The 24,162-nt window shown below is 35.2% G+C and overlaps 1 protein-coding gene across 3 annotated transcripts in view; it reads left to right on the top strand.

Moving 5' to 3' along the window:
* Nucleotides 1–24,162, top strand: part of FSIP1 (fibrous sheath interacting protein 1) — a 90,155-nt gene that overhangs the window by 18,238 nt on the left and 47,755 nt on the right. For all 3 annotated transcript variants that reach the window (XM_083837958.1, XM_083837956.1, XM_083837957.1), the window contains exons 10-11: nt 62–226; nt 9,502–9,639. In XM_083837958.1, coding sequence (XP_083694084.1) covers nt 62–226; nt 9,502–9,639 — 303 coding nt within the window. The remainder of the gene's footprint in view (nt 1–61; nt 227–9,501; nt 9,640–24,162) is intronic.

The following is a 24,162-nucleotide window of genomic DNA, read 5'->3' as shown; positions in this document are numbered from 1 at the left end:
TGCCTTTAAAGTCTGTTTCCTTTGGGAAAGAGGATTAAATATTTTCCTTATCTTTCAATAGGATGATGAATCTGTCTGGCTAGCACCAGGAGAAGGGTACACACCTGAACCGATGGAATTTCACCACCTAAATGAGATAGACATTAAGCTTCAAATACTACTATCTGATGGGGATTTTTCTGCAATTTCGAGCTCTTACTTCAATTCTCCAAGCCAGATTTATCAGGTATACTAGAGAACAGACCTTTCAACAAGAAATTTCATATGTAGAAATTGATAATCAGATGTTCTGAACAGCCCAAGGGCCTCAGCGGTGCGGTCAGTATCGTAATATCCATAATAATTTATCTTTGGGAATTAGAATTTGTTTTCTTTTCATCTCAGGATTCCAAAAGTGCCTCTTCATGTATGGTCTGACAGATAATGCTGTTATCGATAAGCAACGTTAAAGATTGCAGAAAGTGAATTGAAATTGTATATGTCATGCTTTTTAAGGGTCTTTGATTTTCTCCCTTGCCAGCACTAATAGGAACCTTCGGGGTCTCAGCCTTGGTTGTTTGAATTTTGTAGATAGAAGGTTGTTTTTTCCCACATCCTAGGAATGTTGACCATGGTGTAATGTGAGAAATAACTACGTAAAATACCATTAATTCCTATTTTTGCACTTATTTGCACACAAATTGCTTACTTTTGTAAAATTTACAGTTCATAGCCAGAATAGAGGCTCTGTAAGACTGTATATTGACAAAACTGTTTTCAGTTAACAATGGATTGAGGGAACATCTCATCGAGGAGTTAAAATAACTGTTTTTTCTTCTTTCTTTTTCTTTCTTTCTTTCTTTCTTTCTTTCTTTCTTTCTTTCTTTCTTTCTTTCGGCAACATTACATCATTTATAACAGCATCTTAATGCTAGTTTTCTATTGGCTTCTTTCTGGACATCAAATTTTGTTTAACCTGTAGTAGTAGTTTGTTTCTCCTCAGTTCCGGAGGAGTTGCATTTCGAAGCTGATCATGTACCAACCGGGGTTTAATGTGTGAGACAGCAACTCCCTCTAGTGGTTAATCACACAAATTCAGTTGTTACCCAGGTTGTTACTGCAGGTTCGTGGACCTAAGCTTGAAATGATTGTTAGATCTTGTGTTCACTATCACAAGATATCAACATCAGCTTGAAGTTAATGATACTGTCTGTGATAATGAGTACTCTGTTTGGGGACGCCTTGTCCAAGTGTTTGTTGTTGCTTCCTTTGCAGGTAAAAGCTTGAAGGATTTGAATAGAAAATTGCATTTATGTATATACTAATTGAAAAGAGTAATACATTATCTTGTTGAATAGTATCAGACTTAACAGCCAAAAAGAGATCCTGTGTTGGGAAATACAGGATTCAATTTGTCAATTTTTCTTCAGATAAACTACAATATGGGAGTCATTTTAGTGAAAGTTATCAAAGAACAGAACTATTTGTAGGTGACATCATAAATTTAGAGAAAGAGTTAAACATAATAAATATAAGTTGAAGTGGGTAGGAGGTTTTAACTATTTAAAATTGGATTTAGAAAGATATTAATTGTACAAATCCAAAACTAATTTAAAGAAAAAAAAGTTAAACCCTCCCACTCTTTAGCTGTCTAATTCTAGAATGGTCTTGATTTCTGGATGCTTTTCCAGCTGACACCAAAATTCCCTAGGCACATGCATTGCTGATTCTCTGCTTCTCAATGGCTGTGGCTCTCTGTGGATGACATAATTTCATTGTGATCCAAACATTAGGGAAGTCAGTGTTGAATTCTTCATGAAGCCTGATTTTGTAGGTGCATTGTGATTTATCTGGCACTGTGACATGACTGGGCTTGCTTATATTTACATAGAATTTTAGCTGCTAACATTTTTGTTGGTAAGTGGAGGAGAAAATAGCTCTGTCAACTTTCAGAAACCTGTCTGCTTACTGTGGAAGCTTTGTACTGGATGTAGCCTGTAGTTCTGTGTTCTCGGTTGTAGTTATTTGTACCTTGATACAATCACTTCAATTCATATGTAGAACAGTTACAGCAGGTCACGTTCTGAATTTGCTTATTTGAATTCATTCTCAACACCTTTTGTTTTCAAATTCCTTTACCAGTTGCTTTTTCCAAAAAACAGGAGCTAACGTGCAGCTGTAGCTGAAAAATTAGTGACTATTTTGAATCTAGAGAGCTTCCTGTCAAAGGCCATATATTTTTTTACATGTTCTAAGCTCATTGCTGCTCATGTTTTTTTTAGAATAGCCTTATTTATCATGACTGATATCCTCTGATATTGTTATAAACTCAAAGTTTTCATGATTATTTTTAAACAACTTTTTATTCTTAAAGCATCAGTTCTGATATCCGAAAATAGGTGGTTCATTCAGTACAAAGAATTCTGATATTTCTCTGTGTCTTTTGGATCAAAGGCAAATTGATCCATGATGCATCATACAATCTGTCGGACTGAGCTAAAGAATTGAGCTAAATATAAAAGTAATGTTTAGGGAATTACACTGGTTTCATACAGTATAAGGGGGCTCCATATCCCAGTCTCCCATATGAGACTAGGCTTCTGTTTGTACTGGGTTAAGTTCTCAGGACCTCTGAAAAAGGAAGATTTTTAAAGTCCTGCAAAAATGAAACAGAAAAATAACTTGCCACAAACTTCATGGAAGACCTAACCAGGTGAAGTTGCTATCATATTCTAAAAAAAGTATAGATTAAGAAAAAAAAAAAAAAAGTGGTCTCCAAATCTAGATTGCTGCAGTCCTGATCTTTCTTTTGTGCCAGCTGTAAATCTTACTTTTTTCCATGTCCACGATCATGTTAACTCTTCCCTTGAGCGTGGCATTTTTGTCTGGTCTTGAAGCCATTCACTGCTAATCTCAGTGCGATCTAGATGGTTAAATTGTCTGGTTTGTATATATTATTTTAAAGATGTAGTACGTTTCTGTTTAGTTTCTATACTGTTTCTCTTTCCTCTAGCAGGACCTATATCAGGGTGACTTTATGTCTGCTTTGGTCTCTTTCTGTACTCATCATACTTCATCAGTAGTTGTAGCTAGGACACCTCCTCCATTTAATTTCTTCACAACTCTTTCACGTTGTGCTTAGGTTTGAAATGTTGTCTTTGAGCTGTCAAAGCGCACATCATTTTGCTCAATGAAATCTCCTCCTATTCTTCAGCTGCCTCTTTAGGCTATGACTGTTGCAACATTACCTTTTGGATTTACTCTTTAGATTTAATGTATTTGCAGTTGTTCTATGACATACTTAATGTGCTTCCGGCTGCTTGAAAAATTTAAGTAGTTTGATTGGAGGGGAAAAAATGAATGTTCAAGTTTTCTTGTCTCATACTCTGGGATTTATTTTTGTTGTTGCTGGGTGGGGGTTAGTTGTTGTAGTGAACGTACAAGAAGAATTTAGCTTACAGTTTTTGTACTTGTTTTGGAGAAGCTCTGTCTGCTAAATACAGGGCAGCCACGTAGTGAATGATTTATTTTGCAGGGTGAATTGACAAATTATTGTAGAAGGGCACATGATACAGATATACAGGGTAAGGTCAGCTGACATTCTCAATGAGGCAGAGCAAGTTATTGTATTGTTCTGCATGCTCTCTCATTCTTCTTATATGCTTGGTCTTTGTGGCTAATTTAAAAACTAAAACTTAAAATAGAAGAATTCTAAGGAGTGAATACATTGCTACATCTGCATATACATATATGCAAACATACTTTTACTACTGCTTTTCTTACACAATCTTCACTGGCATATGAAACTGCCAAACAATAAAAGTTATTTCAAGTTTTTTCAAAAAAACTTTCAATTGTGTTATAACAAGCTTATCAAGGAAACTGTCAGGCACTAAAGATGAGGAGATAAATGTCTTCTGCAAGATCTTATCCCTGTGTACTTTCTTAGGAATACTTCAGGCTTTCCAGTTGCTTCCATGATGACAGCAGTACCGTGTAAGTGGAAAAGCCTGAAATCTTGAGAGAGTTGGGGAGCACTGGGACAGCTCAGTGAGAACTGATACACAGAGTGATTAAAGGTTAGAGATGCACTCCTAGTTCTGGCATTGCCTAATATTTGATTAAGGCTTTGATTTTCATCCTTAATTATCCATGTTTCTTGGTGGTGCTGGTGGCAAGGGGAGGTGATGAACAAAGTGGGAAGCATACACTTTTGTTGTTGTGCCATCTGGCAACCTATGTAAGTGCCTGAAGCAGGTTCAGAAACTCTACTTGAAAGTGATGTTTGAGATAACACTAACTGATGGCACGGAGGTTGGTCTAACCCCGGGAAAAATGAGATGCTTTACCAGTGAATGGCATATATATGTACTGACAAGAGGAAGGGCAAGATGTGGATGCTGGATCTCTGCAGGCCCTAGAAAACAAGGTTCTGTTGTGATCACAGTTCTTTCATCTTGTTTTCCACAGGTGTCCTTACTCTGGTTTCACGTTCACTTTCCTTTGCTTTCTCAATTTTACTCCTCATTGGTTCCTTTTATCCCTGTATCTTAAGCTTTTTGGTCCAGATAGTTTTATTTTTCAGATAGTAGTTTTCAGAACTCTCCCCAGCATCCAAACAAATTTAATTCCCATGGTTTTTTCCTTCTTTGGTTCCTTTACAATGCTTCTAATGCAGTAGAAATTTATTTTCTCTTTTTTTTTTTTTGTTGTTAATCCAGACTAGCTTGTCTGATGTTTTTTCCTTATGCTTGTCATATTTTTTCCTCCCTTGTTCTTCTACTCCTTCTCTTCTAGTCCTGTTGCAACCCGCTCTAGGTATGTCCCAGGTATGGTGCTAGTATCTTCCAGAATGAGTTGGTTAACGAAACAGGGTTTTGATAAAATTCATGAATGGCATCAGATTGGCAGATGTTGCAAAGGAATTATGATGGGTTATAGAAATGTTTTTAGAAAAGTAATAGCTTCAGAAAGGTTAGGTGCTACTTACTGCACGTAAGAAAGAAAACAAAACAAATGAACAATCTGAAATGGGGGTAACTGACTGAGCAGTCCTACACAAAAAAGGAGAAGGGATCTGAAGGAATTGAGTGATGCCTTTGCTGAAAGATGATCTTGCTTTGTGATAAGTGAACATGAATGCCATGTGCAAGACAAAGGCAGTAAGAGTTCTGGTTTTCTGCCCCCCTTTGTAGGGCTAACGTCAAGTGTTTCATGACAAGTTTTTCAATTGCTGCTTCAGTTGGTCACAGCAACTAAGTGAGGAAATAAGGTAGATACCAGTATTGAGAATTGTTGCAGGACAGAAGTCTGATTAGGAAAGTGGGTGCCCTTTCTTTTGAAGAAGAGGCATCACTCAGTGGCATCACTCTTTCTTTTAAAAGTCAATGCTGAAATTCTTTCTGACTTCCATGATATGTGGATTGCATCTACTGTGGTTAAGTAGAGTATAATGCATTAGTGATGGGGAACATTGGAAAAATTGTTGGTGTTTAAACATCTGCTTGGGTTTTGTTTAGAATTTTAGAAGTAATTAAAATGAAATTAACTTAGAGTTGCATATCTTAAAGATGTACATTCTTTTCTTTTGAAGAATTTCATTAGATATAACTTTCAAAGAGCAAACACTTAATCACCACTGGCTCAATAGGAGAGAAGCTTCCTGCCACTTACGAATACATTGGCAGGATATAGGAACTATGCTCCAGCCCAGAAATCTTTAACAACTGGATTTAATTATCGTACAGTACCATAGCTGAGCTGCTAAAGAGAAGCATACAGATTCGTCTTTTTGTGCAATCAGTCCAGCTGGATTCAGAATGCTTTTCCATGACTAATGTTCTAGTTTACATGGAAATGTTTCTCATCAGAACCTAATTTCTCTCTGAAACATTTCTTTGTTTTGGTGCCAAGTTAATTAAATATTTTTAAAATGCTTTTGTCTTACTCAATATTTTTTGGGGAAGAACAAATTAAATTCAATATAATCCTGGAAGAAACAGGAAAATGGTAGGATGAAGAATGTAAAGTGCTAAGACTGAGTATGATGTTCAGTTACCAACTTGAACAACTGCAAAACTACCTGAAAATAAAGAGCAATGGAGACTCTGATTAAGGAAGCAATAATATCTGTCTGCTTGATTATCTTATTAAGATAATTACTTTAATGTCATTTATTACCTTGATGAATTCTTTCATACCTGTTTGGCTTCTTTTTATCAAAAAAAAAAACAATTTTTCAATTATAGCACGAAACTATAGTTAACAGTTTAAAACTAAATGATTACTCAAAGGGATGAAAGATTCTGTAGACATTCTGATGTTTTCATTAATGAACTCGTATAGCCTATACTCTATGCCTCTGCTTCACTAAAACAGATGATTTTGACAGATATCTCTGCTTCAAGGCAAAGTTAGAAGCAGGTAAATAAACTGATCAGCCTGTTTTATGGCTCAAGAAGATTGTAGGGCACCACTGTCTTTCAGGAGGTGGCTTTTTGATTTGGTTTGGTTTTTAATTTTTAAAGTCTTAGAGCAAAGAAAATGCAAAACAATTTTAGCCACTTCAAATACTGGGTATTTCCACTTATATTATGATCATTACAGCTTTGATTGTTGCTAAGTACTTACACCCTCCCTTGTGTAAGTAATAATTTTATTTTTTACCTCTATTTTATTTTTTTGATCATTTTTAATGATCAATTTGATCATTTTTAATGATCAAAATGATGAGAAACATAAAATGTTTTGAAACAGTTGAAACATTGACAATAAAATATTTTCTGTGACATAATACTTCCCTTCATGCAGATATCTTGAGAAATATGTTATGTTATAAAATGAGTATATGGAGAAAATTTGTCTTAACTTTGCTCATATGGTGTGAATTCTGATCAGTTACTGTTCAGGGATGAGATAAATGTGACTGTAAGAACTACTTCTGTGAAAGCAGAAGTTTAATCTCCATAGTGGTCAGATATCAGCTGATACGCTGAGACTACAGCTGGTAGGTATTCCCAAGAATACAGGGAAAAGAGTATTTTATCATTGTTGACTTTCATTCAACTATTTTCTATAGTTTTTGTTTGTTTGTTTGTTTGTTTTTTAAAATTCTGGTCTCTAGAAAAAGAAAAAAAAAACTTTAGGAAAATAGTGCAAGGCTTTCCAGCTTTGTGTTTTCCACTACTTATTAGCCTGCTGGTTTATGGGCTAGGATTTAAAATTCTTGTGACCTCTCTTCTCAGAGATTTATAGAATTCAACAGAAATTTTGGTTTGCAATCTTGGAGCTAAATAGAATTATATCAGTCATGGATATTTGTGTGGGTGAATGTTGAAACAAATACTTTTTCCTCCCATTTTCTAGTAAATGTTCAGAGCTAAAGTTTTTTATCCACCACTCTCTGATAAGAATTGGCTAGATATCATTGCAGAGATCAATACTAAAGAAAAGTTTGTGGAGAGTAAAGTCATCAGGCTCAGTTTGGAATTTCTTGAACAGTGTTGACTTACTTGAGAAACAAATAGGCTTAAAATCATATGCAGTGTGATAAAAAGAAAAATACATCACAATACACAGTTTTCCTGAAGTCTGAAGGGCTTGCTCACAAGTATATGCAGCAGCTGAGCTGTTTCTCTCTAAAATGTGACATGGACTAGGACAGAGATCTGCATAAGGCTGGCTTCAGGAAATGGGGGGAAGAAGATAATAATTCTGAAGGTACTACCTTTCTGATTTTGACTCCACTCACTGTTACCTTTTAAAATCAAGTTGGTATTGTAGCAATATTTTCAGAGATGCTGTTTGCAGTTCGAGCTCTCTTCTTGATTGAAGGCTGAGTTCATATAAAAATGTTAGCCAGGAGTCCTTGCATACAACACGTGCAATGAAAAAAAGAATTAAATCACTAAAGTATTCAGTGATTTCTCAGTACCACTAATGCATATTCTTAGTTGTGTTCATAACATTGTTTTTTAAACCAAATGATAACTGCAACTCTAATCCATACTGAGCACTAACTGCTTGGATGACAATGCCTCTATATATGCACAGATCAAAAGATTGGATTTAGGAATGTAATTGCAGAAATAACTATAAATTTTTTACAATGAAAAAGTGAAATATGATACTGCTCTTCCCCTTTTCTCCCCCAGGATTCCATGGAAGGTTTAACTTGAATTAAAATCCCTGGGAAAACAAAACCATGCAAATCATCTTATTAGAGGGAGAGTCAGTTATACTTTAGGCTCATTTGCCAAATCTGTATTTATATCACAGATATAAAGTTGCTATCCTTGTTTCATGTATTAATAAACACAAGTTTAAATAAATCCCTTTTTTTTTTTTTTTTTTGGTGTGTTCTATGTAGATGTAACTCATGCAGTTTTCTTGCTGTTGGGCATTATATTTAACTAATAAACTCTCTCTGTATTTAGAAGCCAAGTTTTAGACACTCAATATTAACAATTTTGGCTTTTGGTGGTCTTCACATTAAACTTGAGTCCAGTTTTGAGAGATTCCAGTCATTAACAGATGCTGCTGCTTATACCTTTGTCAGTTATAGGAAAAAATTGCTGGGATTGTGGCATACCCAACTACTGCTGATTGTAAATACATATTCAAAGATTTGTACTGTGTTTAAAATAAGTTTATTTTCAGGCATATAATGGTTTAGATTTCAGAGCTCATAGCTTTGTCTGATGTTCATAAAAATGTTTTGAGATGCTTACAGTTTTTTATACCTTATAGTTGAGAAATTGTAAAGATTATTCTCCTTTCTGATTAAGACGTTAACTGAAATTGTTCTGCTTGCGTGTGTTTATTAAGATAACTTGAGCTGCTTCTGATAATAAAAATGAAAAGAGTATGTTTTTCTTAAATGGTTGCTTGTGTTCCTTTGGGTTGAATTGACTAACAGGTTTTTAGTTTTTTTCCTCTCCCTTACTGGTTTACTTGGATTCTTATACAGGATCCTTGGTTTGCAACAGAAAGTCCTGCTTTTTTCCAAATACAAGATACCTTTGCTGTTTTGCCAATATTTGCCATTCTTAATGATCTAAATGTCTCAATGATCTTAATGTCATTCATAATTATCTAAATTACTTTCCTTTCTTGCATGTAATAAGACTATATTGAATCTCGAATGTATTCAGCACTGATACAAATTTCAGAATCTGATCCAAAGCTACTGCAGGATATCAGAATGTGTCTTTAATAACAGTTGCACATCTAACTCACACTTGAACAGTGAGAGAGGGTTTCTTCTTATTTACTGTGATGTCTAGTAAACAAAGCTTACACTTCAGTTCTGATTCTTCTGTTCTCTTCTGAGAGTTGTCAGTGATGTCCTAATTCTGTTCCCTGTATCAGTGATAGGAGCAAGCTTTTCAACCCCTTGCTTACTGTCCCTGGTTATTCTAAAGATTTCCATGTTTTCCTGATGGAAGTCAACGAAATGCTCTTCTGGCTGTGAAGCAATACAAAGTCATGTGTTTAATTTCTGCCTAATCTTTCTTTCATCAGGAGTCTCTAGTTTATGCAAACAGAAGCCTAGAAGCAGTTCCAGGTGAGAAGGTTCTGCGAGACAATAAGGAACATCGTGATCAACAAAATCGTCTGAAAGAGATAGATCATCAACTGAAATCCCTACGGAGAAATTTTGTAAGTCTCCTATTTTTTTTCGTCAATTTGAAAACTTCGGAGTTTATAATTTCATTTGTCTTCACAACAAAATCCAGTTCTGCAACCCTTTGTAAATTCCTGAAGGAGCTCCTTAAGAAATATACAAGCAAAAGTCTCAAATAAGCTTTCTTAATCTGGGAGGCATTTTTCAGTTGTAATGCATCTTTTTGATTAACATAGTGTCTTTCAAAGTGAAAAAAATTGCTCTTCTCTCTTCCCCAGAGGGGGATACCATTTATAAACAATCATGTGTAAATACATCTGTAAAGCATTTTTTATGGTTCATATAATTCAGCATTCTTTGGATGACCAGGTCTAGTGGGAATGCTGTGTGTACTAAGTTATTGTGTGGTTTAGTTCTGCTGAATTCATTTAGTATATTTCTGTACTTAATTTTCATTTGATGCATGAATGTCATAGAGGCGAGGGCCATTAAAAAATGAACATGTAAGTAAAATGGTAGTAAAAAATCGTTACATAATTGGAACAAGTACATCACATCATGTCCTTATTGCTACTTTTACTCAAAAGTGGGTAGAGAGAAGTCAACTTAAAATCTAAGAGGATCCTATCATTATCCTAGTAGGCAGAAATTGTTTAGTCCTAAGTCATAGAGTCAGGACTAACAAGTCTGAACTTGCAGAACTATGTGCCTCTCTCAAGTAGAAGATTACTATTCTTTTTCAGTGAGTATAATTTATTACATTACTCTCAAGTTACAATAAGGAAATATAACTTAAAAAAATGGTGGCAGGGGAACCTCAAGGACTTCAAGAATTCTTTTAAATCCTTTTTGACATATACATTGTAAATGTACTGTTTAATCTGTGCTGTTTAATCTTAAAGAGCTATAAAACAATCTATACAGAGGAGAATTAGGGAGAAAATAAACAAAACATTCTAAAGCAGATGAATTAAAAAGAAGAGTCCTAAGATGGTACAGTTGTCATTTGGTCTGAAAGCTGATATTGGCATTTGTTTATATGTTGAATCCCTCATAGATCTTTTGAAGAGCACAGAAAGAAAATCTCTAAATCTTTTTTTTTAATAACTTTGAACAAAACTTTGAAGGTTTGTCTTATATAAGATCCAATGAAACTGCTGAGGGCTCAAAAGAACATTAGGGCATTACTGAGCTGCCACTAGCAGTCAAAAACTGGATATATATGCAGATTTTTAAGATTTGAACATGTTTAGTGTTAGGTTTCTGCTTTGAGATTGGAAGGCTTTTGTTTCTCCATAGAAAGTGCTATGTGGGGAAGACAAACTAATTCAGCAGTGTATGAGAAACTGGCTTGAGGTGAAAGCTGGCACGGGTAACATGATAAAGCAAATTTTTACTACAAACTCTTTTGCTACATTAGCAAGAGGTATCATTATGGTTAATTGAGATGAAAGAGCTGTGCAAATGAGGAAGGTGGTGACTGGGGACAGTGAGCATGGGTGAACATTTGAAGTTCCAGCTGAATATGAGAACACATCTCTTTCTCTGAGGGTGACTGAGCACTGGAACAGGTTGCCCAGAGAGGCTGTCGATTCTCCTTTTCTGGAGATATTCAAAACCCACCTGGATGCCATCCTGTGCAACGTGCTCTAGGCGTCTCTGCTTAACAGGGGCTGGACTAGATGATCTCCAGATCTAGATCCAGATCTAGAATGGCCAACCTCGGCCATTCTGTGATTTACCAAGGGTTACGTCATGCTTGATGAACCTGATTGCTTTCTATGATGAAATGACTAGATCTACTCAATAAGCTGGAGGGCAGGACTGCCACTAAGCAGGATTTAGGCTGGAGGAGAGGGTTTACAGGAACTTTAAGACATTCATCAAGGACAAATGCAGAGTTCTACACTGCAGAGGAGCCTCTCCCTCCAACAAGCTGAGCTGGAGTCTGACTGGCTAGAGAGCAGCCCTGTTGAAAAGGACCTGCTGTAGTTGTGGACGTTAGGGCAGCACGAGCCAGCAGAGTTCCCTGCAGGGATGAAGGGTAACAGCCTACTTGGCTATGGCAACATGAGCATAGTCAGAAGATTAAGGGAAATAATTACTTCCCTTTAATTAGTACTCATGAGACTCTACCTAGAGTATCACATCCAGGACAGAGCTGTAGTATCTTTACTGATATATGTTGTGGGAGAATGAGATATTGTTCATAAATTGAAATGGGGAGTTTCCAATTGTATTTAAAGGGAAAAAAATAGCTCTGAGTTAATTAAGAATGGGAAGCAGGTTGCATGGAGAGACTGTGAAATCTCCATCCTTAGAAATTTTGTGGACCTGCCTGATCAAAGCCATAAACCATTACATCTGATCTCATTGCTGACCTTGCCTGAAGCAAGAGGTTGGACTGGAGATCTCCTGACAGCCGCTCAACCTGTTGATTTTTTTGCTCCTACAAGGGAAAGGATCTGCACGTTTCTCAGGTAGTAATCTTTATTATCACTGGATTTAAAGAAAAACAGTAAATTTTTAATGACTGTATATTGTATAAATCAATTTCTTGTGTGTAGACCAAAAATCCCTGTAGTCCACCTTTGGCTTTTGGATGTCCTTATTTCAGTAGTGGGCTTTCATTCTGCAGATCAGTTAGGATAAATACTATTCCCTACTAGTCTTTGCATTGAAGGAAAAAAAACAGTGGTCAATTAGCATGCATTCTTCCAGGTATCAGTTCATTTTGTGTATTTACAGAGTATGGGAACAAGGCTTCAGACAAGGAGGCAGTCTCGGTTTAGAGACTGTTCACTCACGTGTGTGAAATTTACAGTAAGTCAGTATATTTAGCTCTTATCTGCTCAAAGTACCAAAACTTCCTTTTAATACACCGCTCTATCTACTATGCAACTGTTAGTGAAAACATGGGAGGCAAATAACTAGAGGAATTCTGTGGAACTTCAGTATATTGAATAGGTTAATGGGTCAGCAGATAAAATAAGTCTGTATACTGTCATCGTTTCCTGTTCATTGACCTTTATATCACCTTTTGTCACTACTGACCTTGTTAATGGGACAAACACAATCTGAGGAAATGCGTCTGGGAACTCTGTGCTGGTCTACCACATGCCTGGGAAATGCGGTGGGCTGCTGACTTATTCAAGTATTTTGAATATCAATGTTCCAAGACTTGATAACAGTATTTTTTGGTATCAGCCTGCAGGCAAACATTTGCAACATACTGGACATTTATCCTTGGCTAGAACGTGTGGGCATTTAGAAGTCTAAACTGAAAGACTGTAATATTTATTTACAGTGTTAAAAAACACAAAGTTTGTCTGTACTGGTGTAACTCATGGCCAGGCTAGCTTTGCTGCACGCTATGCAGCACCTAGTAAGGCTTAAGGGGACATAACGTGTATTGCCATCAGCTCTTGCTCTGTGCTGTGAGATCATAGCATATGGATATGAAATATTTGTGTATAAGGTCTTCTGTGAGATACCTTTGGAGGGTGAATGAAGCACTGCTTCCAGAAGATACTTATTTTTTAGTTTCATGTCCTTGATGCCATTTAGTCTTATTTCTGGAAAATATAGTTACTACTAAGGAAGATTTAGACAGAACAGCATGGTATTATGATGCAAGCTACATAATTGGCTATATTTTTTTTTCTAATTTGTTGTGAGAGTGTGTGCATCCAATCTATGTAAGTTAGCAAGCAGGTGTTATTTTCAGAGTCAGAATGCCTAAAATCGGTTAACTTTTATGCAGTATGGACTGGGTGCCTTGATTCTATACCAAAGTAATATTTTGGCCATCAATTCTGTATCAACATTAGCAGCAAAAGTGGTCTCTGCCTAGAAACTGTGACAGAAATCTGATCTGAATGATTGGGGTGAGGGGCATGTATGTAGATGTTATGTTTCCTGAAAAAAAAAGTCAGTATTTTAGGAAATACTGTTTGAGGTTCAATAGGTGGCACTCTTCACTGTATGTCAGCAGAGGAATGCCTGGGCATGGTTCTAGGGAATGTTACACTGGTGAAAACGTCATTTCTATGGTGTAAAATACAGGTTGTAAGAGATTTTGTCTCACTTTTGGCACGATACCAGGTGTGCAGCTTCTAACACTGCTGTTTTTCTAGCTTAGCCAATTCAATTGTGTTAAAATTCATGTTGTATTTAAAGTTCTTCTTTACTCTTTCCTAAACTACTGTAATTCTCTGTGTAAAACTAGAAATAAATTCTCTGCTCTGAGTTGAGGAGGTGATTTGTCAGAAGTTAGGAATGTTATTTCTGAATGCACGGTTGTATTGGACTTTATACTTTTAAAACAGAATATTTTACAAATGTCTGAGAGAGAACTTTTAACAATTTATTTAAAAAAATCCATCAGATAATAATTATTTTTTTTGTTTCCTATGTGGAAATAATGGATAGATTAACTAGCAGAATTTAGCTGTATGTATTAGGTAGTAACTTACAGTAGGTATAAAGTTAACTTCACAAAGTTTTGTTTTTGCTGGGGGAGAGAATGCTGTGTTTCTTCCACTACTGCAATATGAAGAAATTGTTCAAATGGATTTGTACAACTGTAGCTGTACTCTGACCCCCTCTTCATGAGGGAAGAATACATTTGTAATATTTCTGGAGGAGGCTATTTAGTAGGCACTGGCTTCTGAAATTATAACATTTATGGATGCCTCCACAACACCTTACCTCATATATGCTGTTAGACTTCATGGTTTCAGCTGAGTCTGGGACCAAGACCACAAAACAAGGCTGGAAAATGAGACATTAATATACTTTACGATCAATACCAAAAACAAACAAACAAAAAAACCAAAAACAAAAACCAGAAAATCTTCTGAACTGTTAGGCCTGAAGTAAAGAAACTAGGGGTTTTGCAATCTGAGATCCTCCTTTACTTCAAAAAAAATTGTCTCCAGTGAATTAATATACCAAAGAATGTATTGTATGCATTCATGTTGAAATGTATTGTGAAATTTTAATCCAACTGAAATGTATCTGTACCGTGGTTTCTGGGCCCTTGTTGAATTTCTTTTAGGTTTTAGTTTGACCTTAGTTCACTTGTTCTTCATTTGAAACCATGGCTGACTCTCTGCACATTCTTTCATCTTTCAGTTTCCTGGAAACCATTGAGCTTATCTTTGTTTGGTGAATTGCATTGTTAACTGCTGCTTCAAAAAAAAATGTTCAGCTGCCAAATGCGTGTTGCTGAGCATTAATGAAAAGAATTTTATATGGAAAGAATAATAAATGTAGTTATTTTTCAATTGAGGCTTCTACTAGTTGGCCATTTGTGATCTAGTAGCATATTTGGTGATGTGCTGAATTTCTTCATAGGAGATAGTAGGTTTAAATATATGTCCAAGCAAGCCTTTAAGTAACACAGTTTCACCTTTGCTGTGTTATAGGGATGTTTAATTCAAATGCCTCACCCTGGAGGCTCATTCCTTCCTGCCAAAAACTAGCCACAGATGCTTGTTTTAGTGTTTTTGTTAAATATCTAAATTCAAATATATTTAAAATATATATCACAACTGCACATAATTGTGTACACACACATGTGTTACCTCTTAGCATGACTGAGATAGTGGTACCTACTTAACAAAAAAAAAAGTCTTCTTTCTTCCAGTAAGTTCTTTTAAACCGTAAGTTAAATTTAGTTTGCTTAATTTTAAATTTAGTATCATCAGATGTCCGTACATCTATAGTAATTTTTTTTCCCCAAGTTTAGTCAATATGGTGGCAAAGCACAATGTGTGATTGTTAATTATCCAGGTGTTTTTTCATAGAATTTGAAAATTAAACATACTCTGTTCTCTGAATAGCTGAATGTTGCAGGAAGTTAAGCAATTGGTATAGGTGGTGCAGAATGAAAACAGAAAATCAGTATTGATGTTGTCAAGTAAAATTACCTGCAGGAGCTCAGCCAAAAGGCATGATAATGTTCTTTGTGGTGCAGGAAAATGCATATCTGTGAGGAAGGAAATCACAGGATAAAATTAATTATTGTTTATTGCTAGAGAAGATCTCTCAAACCATTTCATGGCTGAACCTGCATAAGGATAACAACAATTGTATATATAATTTTATGCCAGCTTTTCCCCTGAAACTGACTGAATTCAATGCACCTAACCATGTGTCTGCACTAGACAAATTCCAAATGAGGTGAATTTGTTCCTTACTTCTGCCATTTAATGGGAAGGAGAGGGCAAGATAAAGTCCTTCCATTTATTTGGAGAACAATTTGTCAACTGTACAATCCTGGAATACGGTTTTCTATCACAGTGTCTTTGCAAAAATTCATTGCTAAGACTTTTGAACACAGGACCATAGTCTATGGTATCATAGTTGTTGTTGTTTTTTAATTGTTTGTTTTCTTTTGACTACTTTATGCATTGTTAGCCCTTGTAGGCTCTTCCTGTGTGCTGTGCAGTAACATATAAATAGCAAACATCTTTCTTTTAGTTCACATAATACCATGTAATGTGCTAGTTTCTCTATAAGTTTATGTTTCTCCATACGGGTAGATCTTTTTTACTACAGCATTCGTATAATACATACTTAATTTTACCTAATAAAGTTAAAAAGGACCACTTTTCTGAAGGTTGCGGTGTACCACTGTTATTTTGTTATTCCTTCAGAAACTATCTAACAGGTGCTAAAGTTGCCTGCTAAATTATCACTAAGCTTCAAAAAGATCTTGTTCATTCAAGTTTTAAAATAATTAATTGTCACCGTGATTCTACAAAATTGTTTCAGAATGAAAAGTCATAGTGTTTTCATCTGGAAGAAAATATTAGTATGAAATCTAAAGGTCCTTCATTTAACACCTACTATACACACAAAGAGAGCAAAGTTAAATAACATTAATAAAAGGTAAGTTTTTCACTCATATGATTAAAATACATTTCCAATCTCTTGATTGTTCTTCACAGTATTATTGACAAGAATGAAGCAGCTGTTAGAAGTGTTTATAATAAACAATTTGAAAACAATATATTGCACTACAACTTAATATAACGCCATATGTGTTGTATATATAATAAATATTTAATACCAAATTATATAAAATATTAATCAGTTAAAATCTTAATGACGGTTCTATTTTGTATGGAAAATATATTAATATAATATTTACCTAGATGCTGGAGCCAGTTAAATTAAATAACATCCATGCAAAGGTAAGTAACATTGTGAACTTGCATCAAAGGTTCTCAGAAATATTAGTTAGGTGTTGACACTGTGTATGAAAAATCGTTGCTTGAATATGATACCTGCAAGGAGACCTAATTTAAATATAATTTTATTTTCTAGATAAGAATGTTCAAATTCTCTCTTGATGTAATGTGATTTTCCTTATCCCAAAATGTGGTTTTCGACTGTATTAAGGAAGAGTCTGCTAATTGTTTCTACCAGAATGTGTAGAAGAAAACTGAGAAGCAGCTCGCTTCCCATACTTCTCTCAGCTGCTTTTGAACAAAGGAAGTCTTTTGTCTGTTTTATCCTCTAGCCACTATATTTGTTCCCATTCTCTTTCCCAATGTCTTCCATATAATCTCATTTTATTCTCTAGAGTTGACCTTTCTTTCTTTTCTTTTTCTCCTATATATTATGGTGTTTGCCATCTTAAAACAGCAAACAAACCATCTTTGACTACTCACCCATCTCTAAATTCATTGTAGTGCTATTTATAGCCATTGTCTAAAACCTCCTCCAGTTTCATGTCCTTGACATAATTTAAATTTAACTGTATCTATGCTACTTTCCTAGTTATCTTTATTTATAAATGGAATTTGACACCATCAAACGGATTGTTACTAGAAATGTATTTTGTCATAGGTGATGACAGAATTTGCAGAAACTAATTTGCTTGTATGCTATTATATTCTTCTGTGCTGTCATAAATACCCTCTGTTCTCACTGACCTTGACAATTATAATGTAACAGTGTTCCTGTATTTGCTTTTTTATTTATTAATGATTGATGATTAATAATCTATCTGGGTAGTACATAGCATAAGATTTACATCACTGAGATGTGGTTGTCCTACTGAGGCAAGAAGAAGTTGTTTGCCTGTTGTTACACTCCTCTGCTGGCAAATTTAGGAGTTCTTCATTCTTTGCTGCCAGTTAGCACTATTCTTTAATCTCTGTTGGAAAGAAAACTTGTTTCTGTTGGCCTGCTTGCACCCTGTGCACTAAGGAGGAATTTTCAAGGAAAAGCCTCTGTTTCTCTGCAAGTGTTGTAGGGAAAGGCTCTATTTGTCCTTTTGCCCTAATACATCACATTCAGAATGAGAGAAGTGTAACAGGGCTGGTGTGGAGAAAACCTTCTGCAACATGTATGTAGGTACAGGATATCCTTTATGGGTGAGTGTTAAGGTCTTGATCATTCATTAAGTAGCAGATAGCTGCAACCTTCTGTCTTAGGGCTGATGGTTATGTAAGTCAGAGTCTACAATAAATGTCAACATAAAAGAAATTCTGTGGCTGTAAATGTTCATGCATGTGTGCCTGGATGTCTGCATGTACAAAGTGTGTAGCAGAACTTGTAATCTTGAGTCATTTCAACTTGTTAGGACAAGATGGATGTGTAATCAAACAGCAGTTGTAAATGTGGAGGATGTAAAGCACATAGCAGATGCACAGGGTGCTGATACTCTTGTAAACTACGTCAAACTATTTGACAAACATATGGGGTTACTAAGCCAAAAGCCTCTTAAGTATGCTACCAGGATGTTAACTTTTATTATAAATATCTGTAATGTTGGTGTTGACATCTCATGTATTTCAGTTGAAGCTGTATAATCATTTATGTATTTTCACCTGTATTTTCGGAATGATTCTTATAAGTATACTTATATTTCATTAAATGTATAATAAAATGGATGTTACAATTAATATATTAATACAAACTGATGGCATACTGTGATACATCTGTTAATCAGTTTTATGAAAAAGCTCAGTTGAAAGCCAGTATTTCTGTGTGTTTTTGTTGTCGCTTTTTTTTTTTTTGGCTTCTAGAAACACTTTCATGAGGTGACAACAGCAGTATTTCTAACAAGAATGTAATACTTTTCTTTTCAGAAACATTGTAATCCTGTTTACAGAGTCCAAGAAAGTTGGTTTGAGAAAAGCTTTGGAAGTTTAGCCTCATTGATATAAATAGTCTAATTACACAGCATGTTTTTTGTCATGTTGCACAGTGCATACCAGCATCAAAAAATACTTAGGAAACTGGGCTGTTCCCTCTCCAGAAAATCTTCACCTAAAATATTTTCTCTTATTAGGAGTCTGAAAAGCTAAAAGCATACACATTTTAATGGAAAAATTACGTAAATACGTAACCTTTTGTTACATATGGTTGCTAGTTTGGCAGAGTTGGGCATCTCATGCCTGAATCTGTTTTCTGATTCCCAGATTGTGCATTCCTGTGCATTTCTGGGCTGTGTTTGCTAGAAATGCTCAGCGCGTGCCAACACATCCAAGCAGCCATAAGTAGAAAGCATACTACCAATCACGGTCATGATTATGCCTCTTCTTTCAGAAACAACCTAGAAAGTTAGCATCTGTCTTAGAGTTCTTCTCTTTCTTCAACCCCAACAATTTTCATCTCAATAGCTCTAACTCCATTCTCCTTGCCACAAACGAGTGACACACCCCCTACATCATGAAGTTTGAAGGGAGGAAGGACGTTGCTGGAGGAAATTAAGATAATCATTAAGGAACACAAAATTCAGGGCCAAAACAGCATAAGTTAGAAGGACGTTATCTCTCTAGCCTAGCAGTGGGCAGGATGCTCTTCTGGAAGAAAGGAAGCTAACATTATGAACAGTGCCTCATATATACTTTGAGATTCTTTCATGGAAAATGTATAAACAGATTAGTGTGATGGGACTAGGAACATCCTTTTTGCAGAAGGATGAATTTTGTTTTCCACAGTACTTAGTTTCAGGGCTGTGGTGAAGAGTTTTTATTCAGGCTTGCTTATATCCTTATCATTGAGGTCTCTGCTCATGAAGAGGGATAGTAGACTGAGACTTTCTGGACATGTACTTTAGAAACTATGAAAGGCAAGTGTAATTGTCTTTACACAAATTGATTGCCAAATAACACAATCAATTCTTTTCCCCAAACACAAAATGCAGTCAAAATTAAACACGCCTCCATACAAAGAATCTCCCTTTTATGCCCTTTGTGACCACCTGTTTGTTAGAGCATCTCTGTATTCTTCATATAATTGTCTTCTTTGTGACATGCAGGAAGTTCCCCATCCCTTTCTGGTGGGATCTAGTCATTGTTGCATATGCAACATACGTATGGGCGCGTAGTCTTTTCTGTGTGCACTGCTGGTAGTCTTTGGTTAGACGTGAAAGGCTATAGACATTTCTCTGAGTGAATTTATCTTCTCTAATGCCCTATTGCGAAGTAGGATAATATAACGTGGTAGAAGATGTACATATGTATTGAATATTAAAGAGTATATTTTTGCTAAAAGCATATTTAACTTTCAATGTTCTGAAAGGTTTCACTTTCTGAGGTGTTCCTGGAAAAAAGATGAAAATTGGGTAAGTGCTTATACAAACATGAAAATATGATTCTAGCAGACGTTGTTGTTGTTGGTTTTATTCCTGTTTGCTTTTCTCTCTGTAAATCAAAGCTTTCCTGCAAAGAAATCTGAAGGGAAAGTACTGTATCTCAGCAAGGAGCCCTTATTCTATGGGAAATGAACATATCATGCCTGTCATCTGCTATAAGTTTAAGTGTAATAGAAACTATTAAGAAAGTGCAGGAAGTTCCTTGTTCCTGAGGACCAGTCCACAGGACTTCATCCTTTTTGTTGAAGCTATGTGTATTACTGTCTAAATTTCATAATATCTTCTTATGGAAGAACTGTTTTTCCAGTGCAGGTTTAGCAGTCAGTGTTCTATCAAAAAAAAAACCAAAAAAAAACAAAAAACAAAGCTAAAGATTCTTACATTTCTTACATTAGGATAAGATGGCTTGTTTATAAATATAGCACTTTTTGGAAATTATCATGTGTTTAACAGTTCTGCCTACCTGTGTGATTGGGAAAGTAATTAGAGTTGTTTATTGCTAGAATTGTCACTGTCATGTGATATCTTGTACTAATTTGTCACTCAAGTTAATTGGGGAAATCAAATCTAATTTGCATTCTGACAAGTGTTTTTATTACTATTGTTTTGATGAATGAAGCTAGAAAGCAGTACTAAGGAAAGTGACTACAGAGCAATAGCAAGAGCAGCAGAGAATTTTTAGAGTAATAAAGCAACAAAAGAACAACTACTTTCTTGGTTTTGTTTATAATGGAAGGCACTGTGGACTTGTAAGAGTATTTTGAAGTACAGTGCCATGATGGTTTCTGGGTACTTTCTCTGGAAGATATGTCTTTAATTAATTCAAACTTACATAGTAATAATAAACTTGAAATAAGTGCATTCAAGGAAGGGCAAAACTCCTGTAGAGAACGTGTAGAGAGTATGGCCTGATTTGTAGAGAAAGATGAGATTTAACATTTATGGATGTATTCATCAAACTCTTCATGAATGATACATATAAAGTGTAACCTATAAATAGATTAGGAGTGTAGATGTGAAGTGTGGAGAGAAATAACTGGTGTGTAGTGAATTCATGCAAATATAACGTGCAAACTTAGTAACAAGCTAGCATCTTTCCAGTCGTAAACGGTAAGGAAACTGAATTCTCAGTGTTTGCATTTACTGTATGAATAACTTTGATAGCAGGTAGATTTGGTCTCACTACCACAAGACTTTCTGTTACTGTCCAGTTTCTGAAATTGAAAGTGTTGGTTGTTTTTCAATATATATACATGCCAAATAATTTTTGCTTGGAGGAGGAGGAGGACTGATTTACTCCATATGAATTTATCTTTTGGTATAAGTTCCAATACATAAATGGCGTATATAAAATATATACAAAATATGTGTGTTTACATGTACACACAAAAATATATACAAATATATGTATACAGCATATATTTATGCTATATATATATATAAAGAACACAAAAGTTTTGTAATATATATTTTATATGGAGAGATCAGCAGGAAAATGAGCTAATATGAAAATTTAGACTCCCAACATTAATTGTATATTTATATTCTCATAAAAAATAACAGAACACTTATTAGTGATAAATGATTGAATTTGTTTTATTATTACATGGTATAGGACTTGAGATTTTTTTTTTGAGGAAGTGTTGTTTGATAAAAGGATGTTCTTGATATGAAAAGTCACATCTGTATCTCACTTGTTTTATTGCCAGGGGTTTGCAACACCATTTAGCTACAGAGAAAAGTGAGTGAGTAAATCTTTTAATTAACCTCCATGATTATGCATCACGCTCTCTTCATTAAACGGATCTAACAGGGAGAAAAGCCAGTTGTTTCTAATAATTTTCTGGTTCTTTTGTGGTTTGTATACTTCAGTGTTCTGAAGGTCAGATAGAACTACCAGACCATAAAATCCAGCCAGCGAGAGATCTGGAGCTAAGAGAGCTCAAGGATTTATTAAGTGATGTGAAACTCTATTGTTTTGTGCATGTGTTACATAATTGCTGTCAATGCAAGGCTGTTAAAATTCCCTGCTAGTAATAACACGAATACCATTTTATAGCTTCCAGAGGAGATAAAAGAAGTTTCTTAGTCAGCACTTCAACAATATCACAGCACATGTCAGTTTTATTATTGTGGGGCCTTCAGTTTTGGCAGATGCTCTCCATTCTGGCTGTGGTGTGGTAATTACCATATAAATTAAGCAGTGAAGTAAGCTGAGTGCAGCCTTATCCCTGCTGCCTGTAACCAGGTTGCAAGTGCTGCAGTGTGAAACAGGCATAATTCAGGCTGATTATATTTAGAAGGCCACGTTTGAAATGCTGGGCCTTTATCTCCATTCAAGTCAATTTTAAAAGTAAATTGAAGCTGTTTAGTTGCTGTGCAAACAGAAGGATCATTCTTTCTCCACAAGGTACTCTCCATAATAACATTCCAGGAATTAGTTTAATCCACCCAGGTTTGATTCATAGCCGCTAATTATATTTCAGCATACATTCTAATGCTTCAAATTATATGTGTCCTTACCTTAATGAGTTGTAACTAGTCCTTAAAATGGGAGCTTTGCACTTTCCTTTTGTATCATAACAGGCTTTACTTTGAGATTTTATGGGATTAAACTACTATGGAGAGTCTAGTTAGGATAGTGAGCTGAATTGGGTAATGGAATAATTTTCTTTTGGTTTGCGTGTGTGTTCTTAATTCAGTTTAATTCTGATCAGTTGGGAAGCATTGGAAATGTTTGTATCAAGAGTCCAAATGCAAATTACTCAGATGATAGGGAGAAACTAGACGTTTTCTTCCATGTGTTAAGTAACTGAATGTGTGAAGAGTGTGTAAAGAAAATAAAGATAATGTGAACACCTGGTGCTTTTTAAAATCAGAAAAATAATGTTGGAAAACAAAAGCCTCAAAAGAAAAAATGGTGCTACATAATCTTTTTTTTTTTTTTTTCTCAGTATTGTATTTCACAAGTCAAAGCATTTTGGAGAGCTGTGTAAATTATGCATGATGTCGTGGACACAAAGTAACATGGCCGGTGTTTGTCAGTGAGCTGTTGATAAAGCTGATGACATTACAGTCTTTCAATAAATTCTCCTTTTAAATTTGATATCATGAAAAGAGCTAGAGCAGCAATTCATTCCATCAGTGTGAGCATACAGTTAATTATCTTTTGCTTTACTAGGCTATTTTCTCTATACATAAAATGTGAACCTGCAAAACTATTTGCTGCTTAATAGAAAACTGTTCTGATCTTTTAGTAGGGAAGAAAGTAAAATAAGGGATTTTAACTTTTATGTTTACCTTTCACCCCCCAAGGAGAAACCTACAAGAAATTATTTGAAGCTATTACATTTATAAAAAATATCCTTATTGTATGCAAACTTCAGAACTAGATTTTCTATCTTCTCCGTTTTCCAGATGCTTTTGGAATAAAACCTAGTTTTGGTGATTTTTTTAAGCGGAGAAGTTGGATTTCCTTTAACATTCTTCACATGGAACTGGCATGGTAAACAGAGAAAAAGAATTGAAATCATAGGATTCATAATCTTTAAATAATATCAGAATTGTATTTACCTGTGGTGGAAATGAACACCAACATCAGAACCAGTTCCAGCTCTGCTAATGTATTGTTCTTACCAAAGCTGCTCTTTGGAGTCAGGTATTTCTTTTTCAGCTGATTGTATGCTCTTTTTTCTTTTCTTTTTTTTTTTTTTTTTTGTTTGTTCTTTGTATCTTAAGCTATGCATTGCTTAACAGTTAATTTACTTGTTTTTCTAACCCACAAGTTTAGGTAGCTTCATGAAGAACTTTGATATGCAGATAGATGGTAGATGATGTTAGATGACTTCATGTGTTTCCTATTTTTTTCTTGTTTTAGTAAGGCCTTTCTGAGAAGAAGAGAAAATCTGTATGTGTATCATTGTGTACATTGTTATTAAGT

Source organism: Anser anser (genome assembly GCF_964211835.1).
Source record: "Anser anser genome assembly, chromosome: 5".
In the NCBI taxonomy this organism is placed as follows: domain Eukaryota; kingdom Metazoa; phylum Chordata; class Aves; order Anseriformes; family Anatidae; genus Anser; species Anser anser.
Note: the sequence above shows the minus strand (reverse complement) of the source record. Positions and strands in the feature narration are given on the sequence as shown.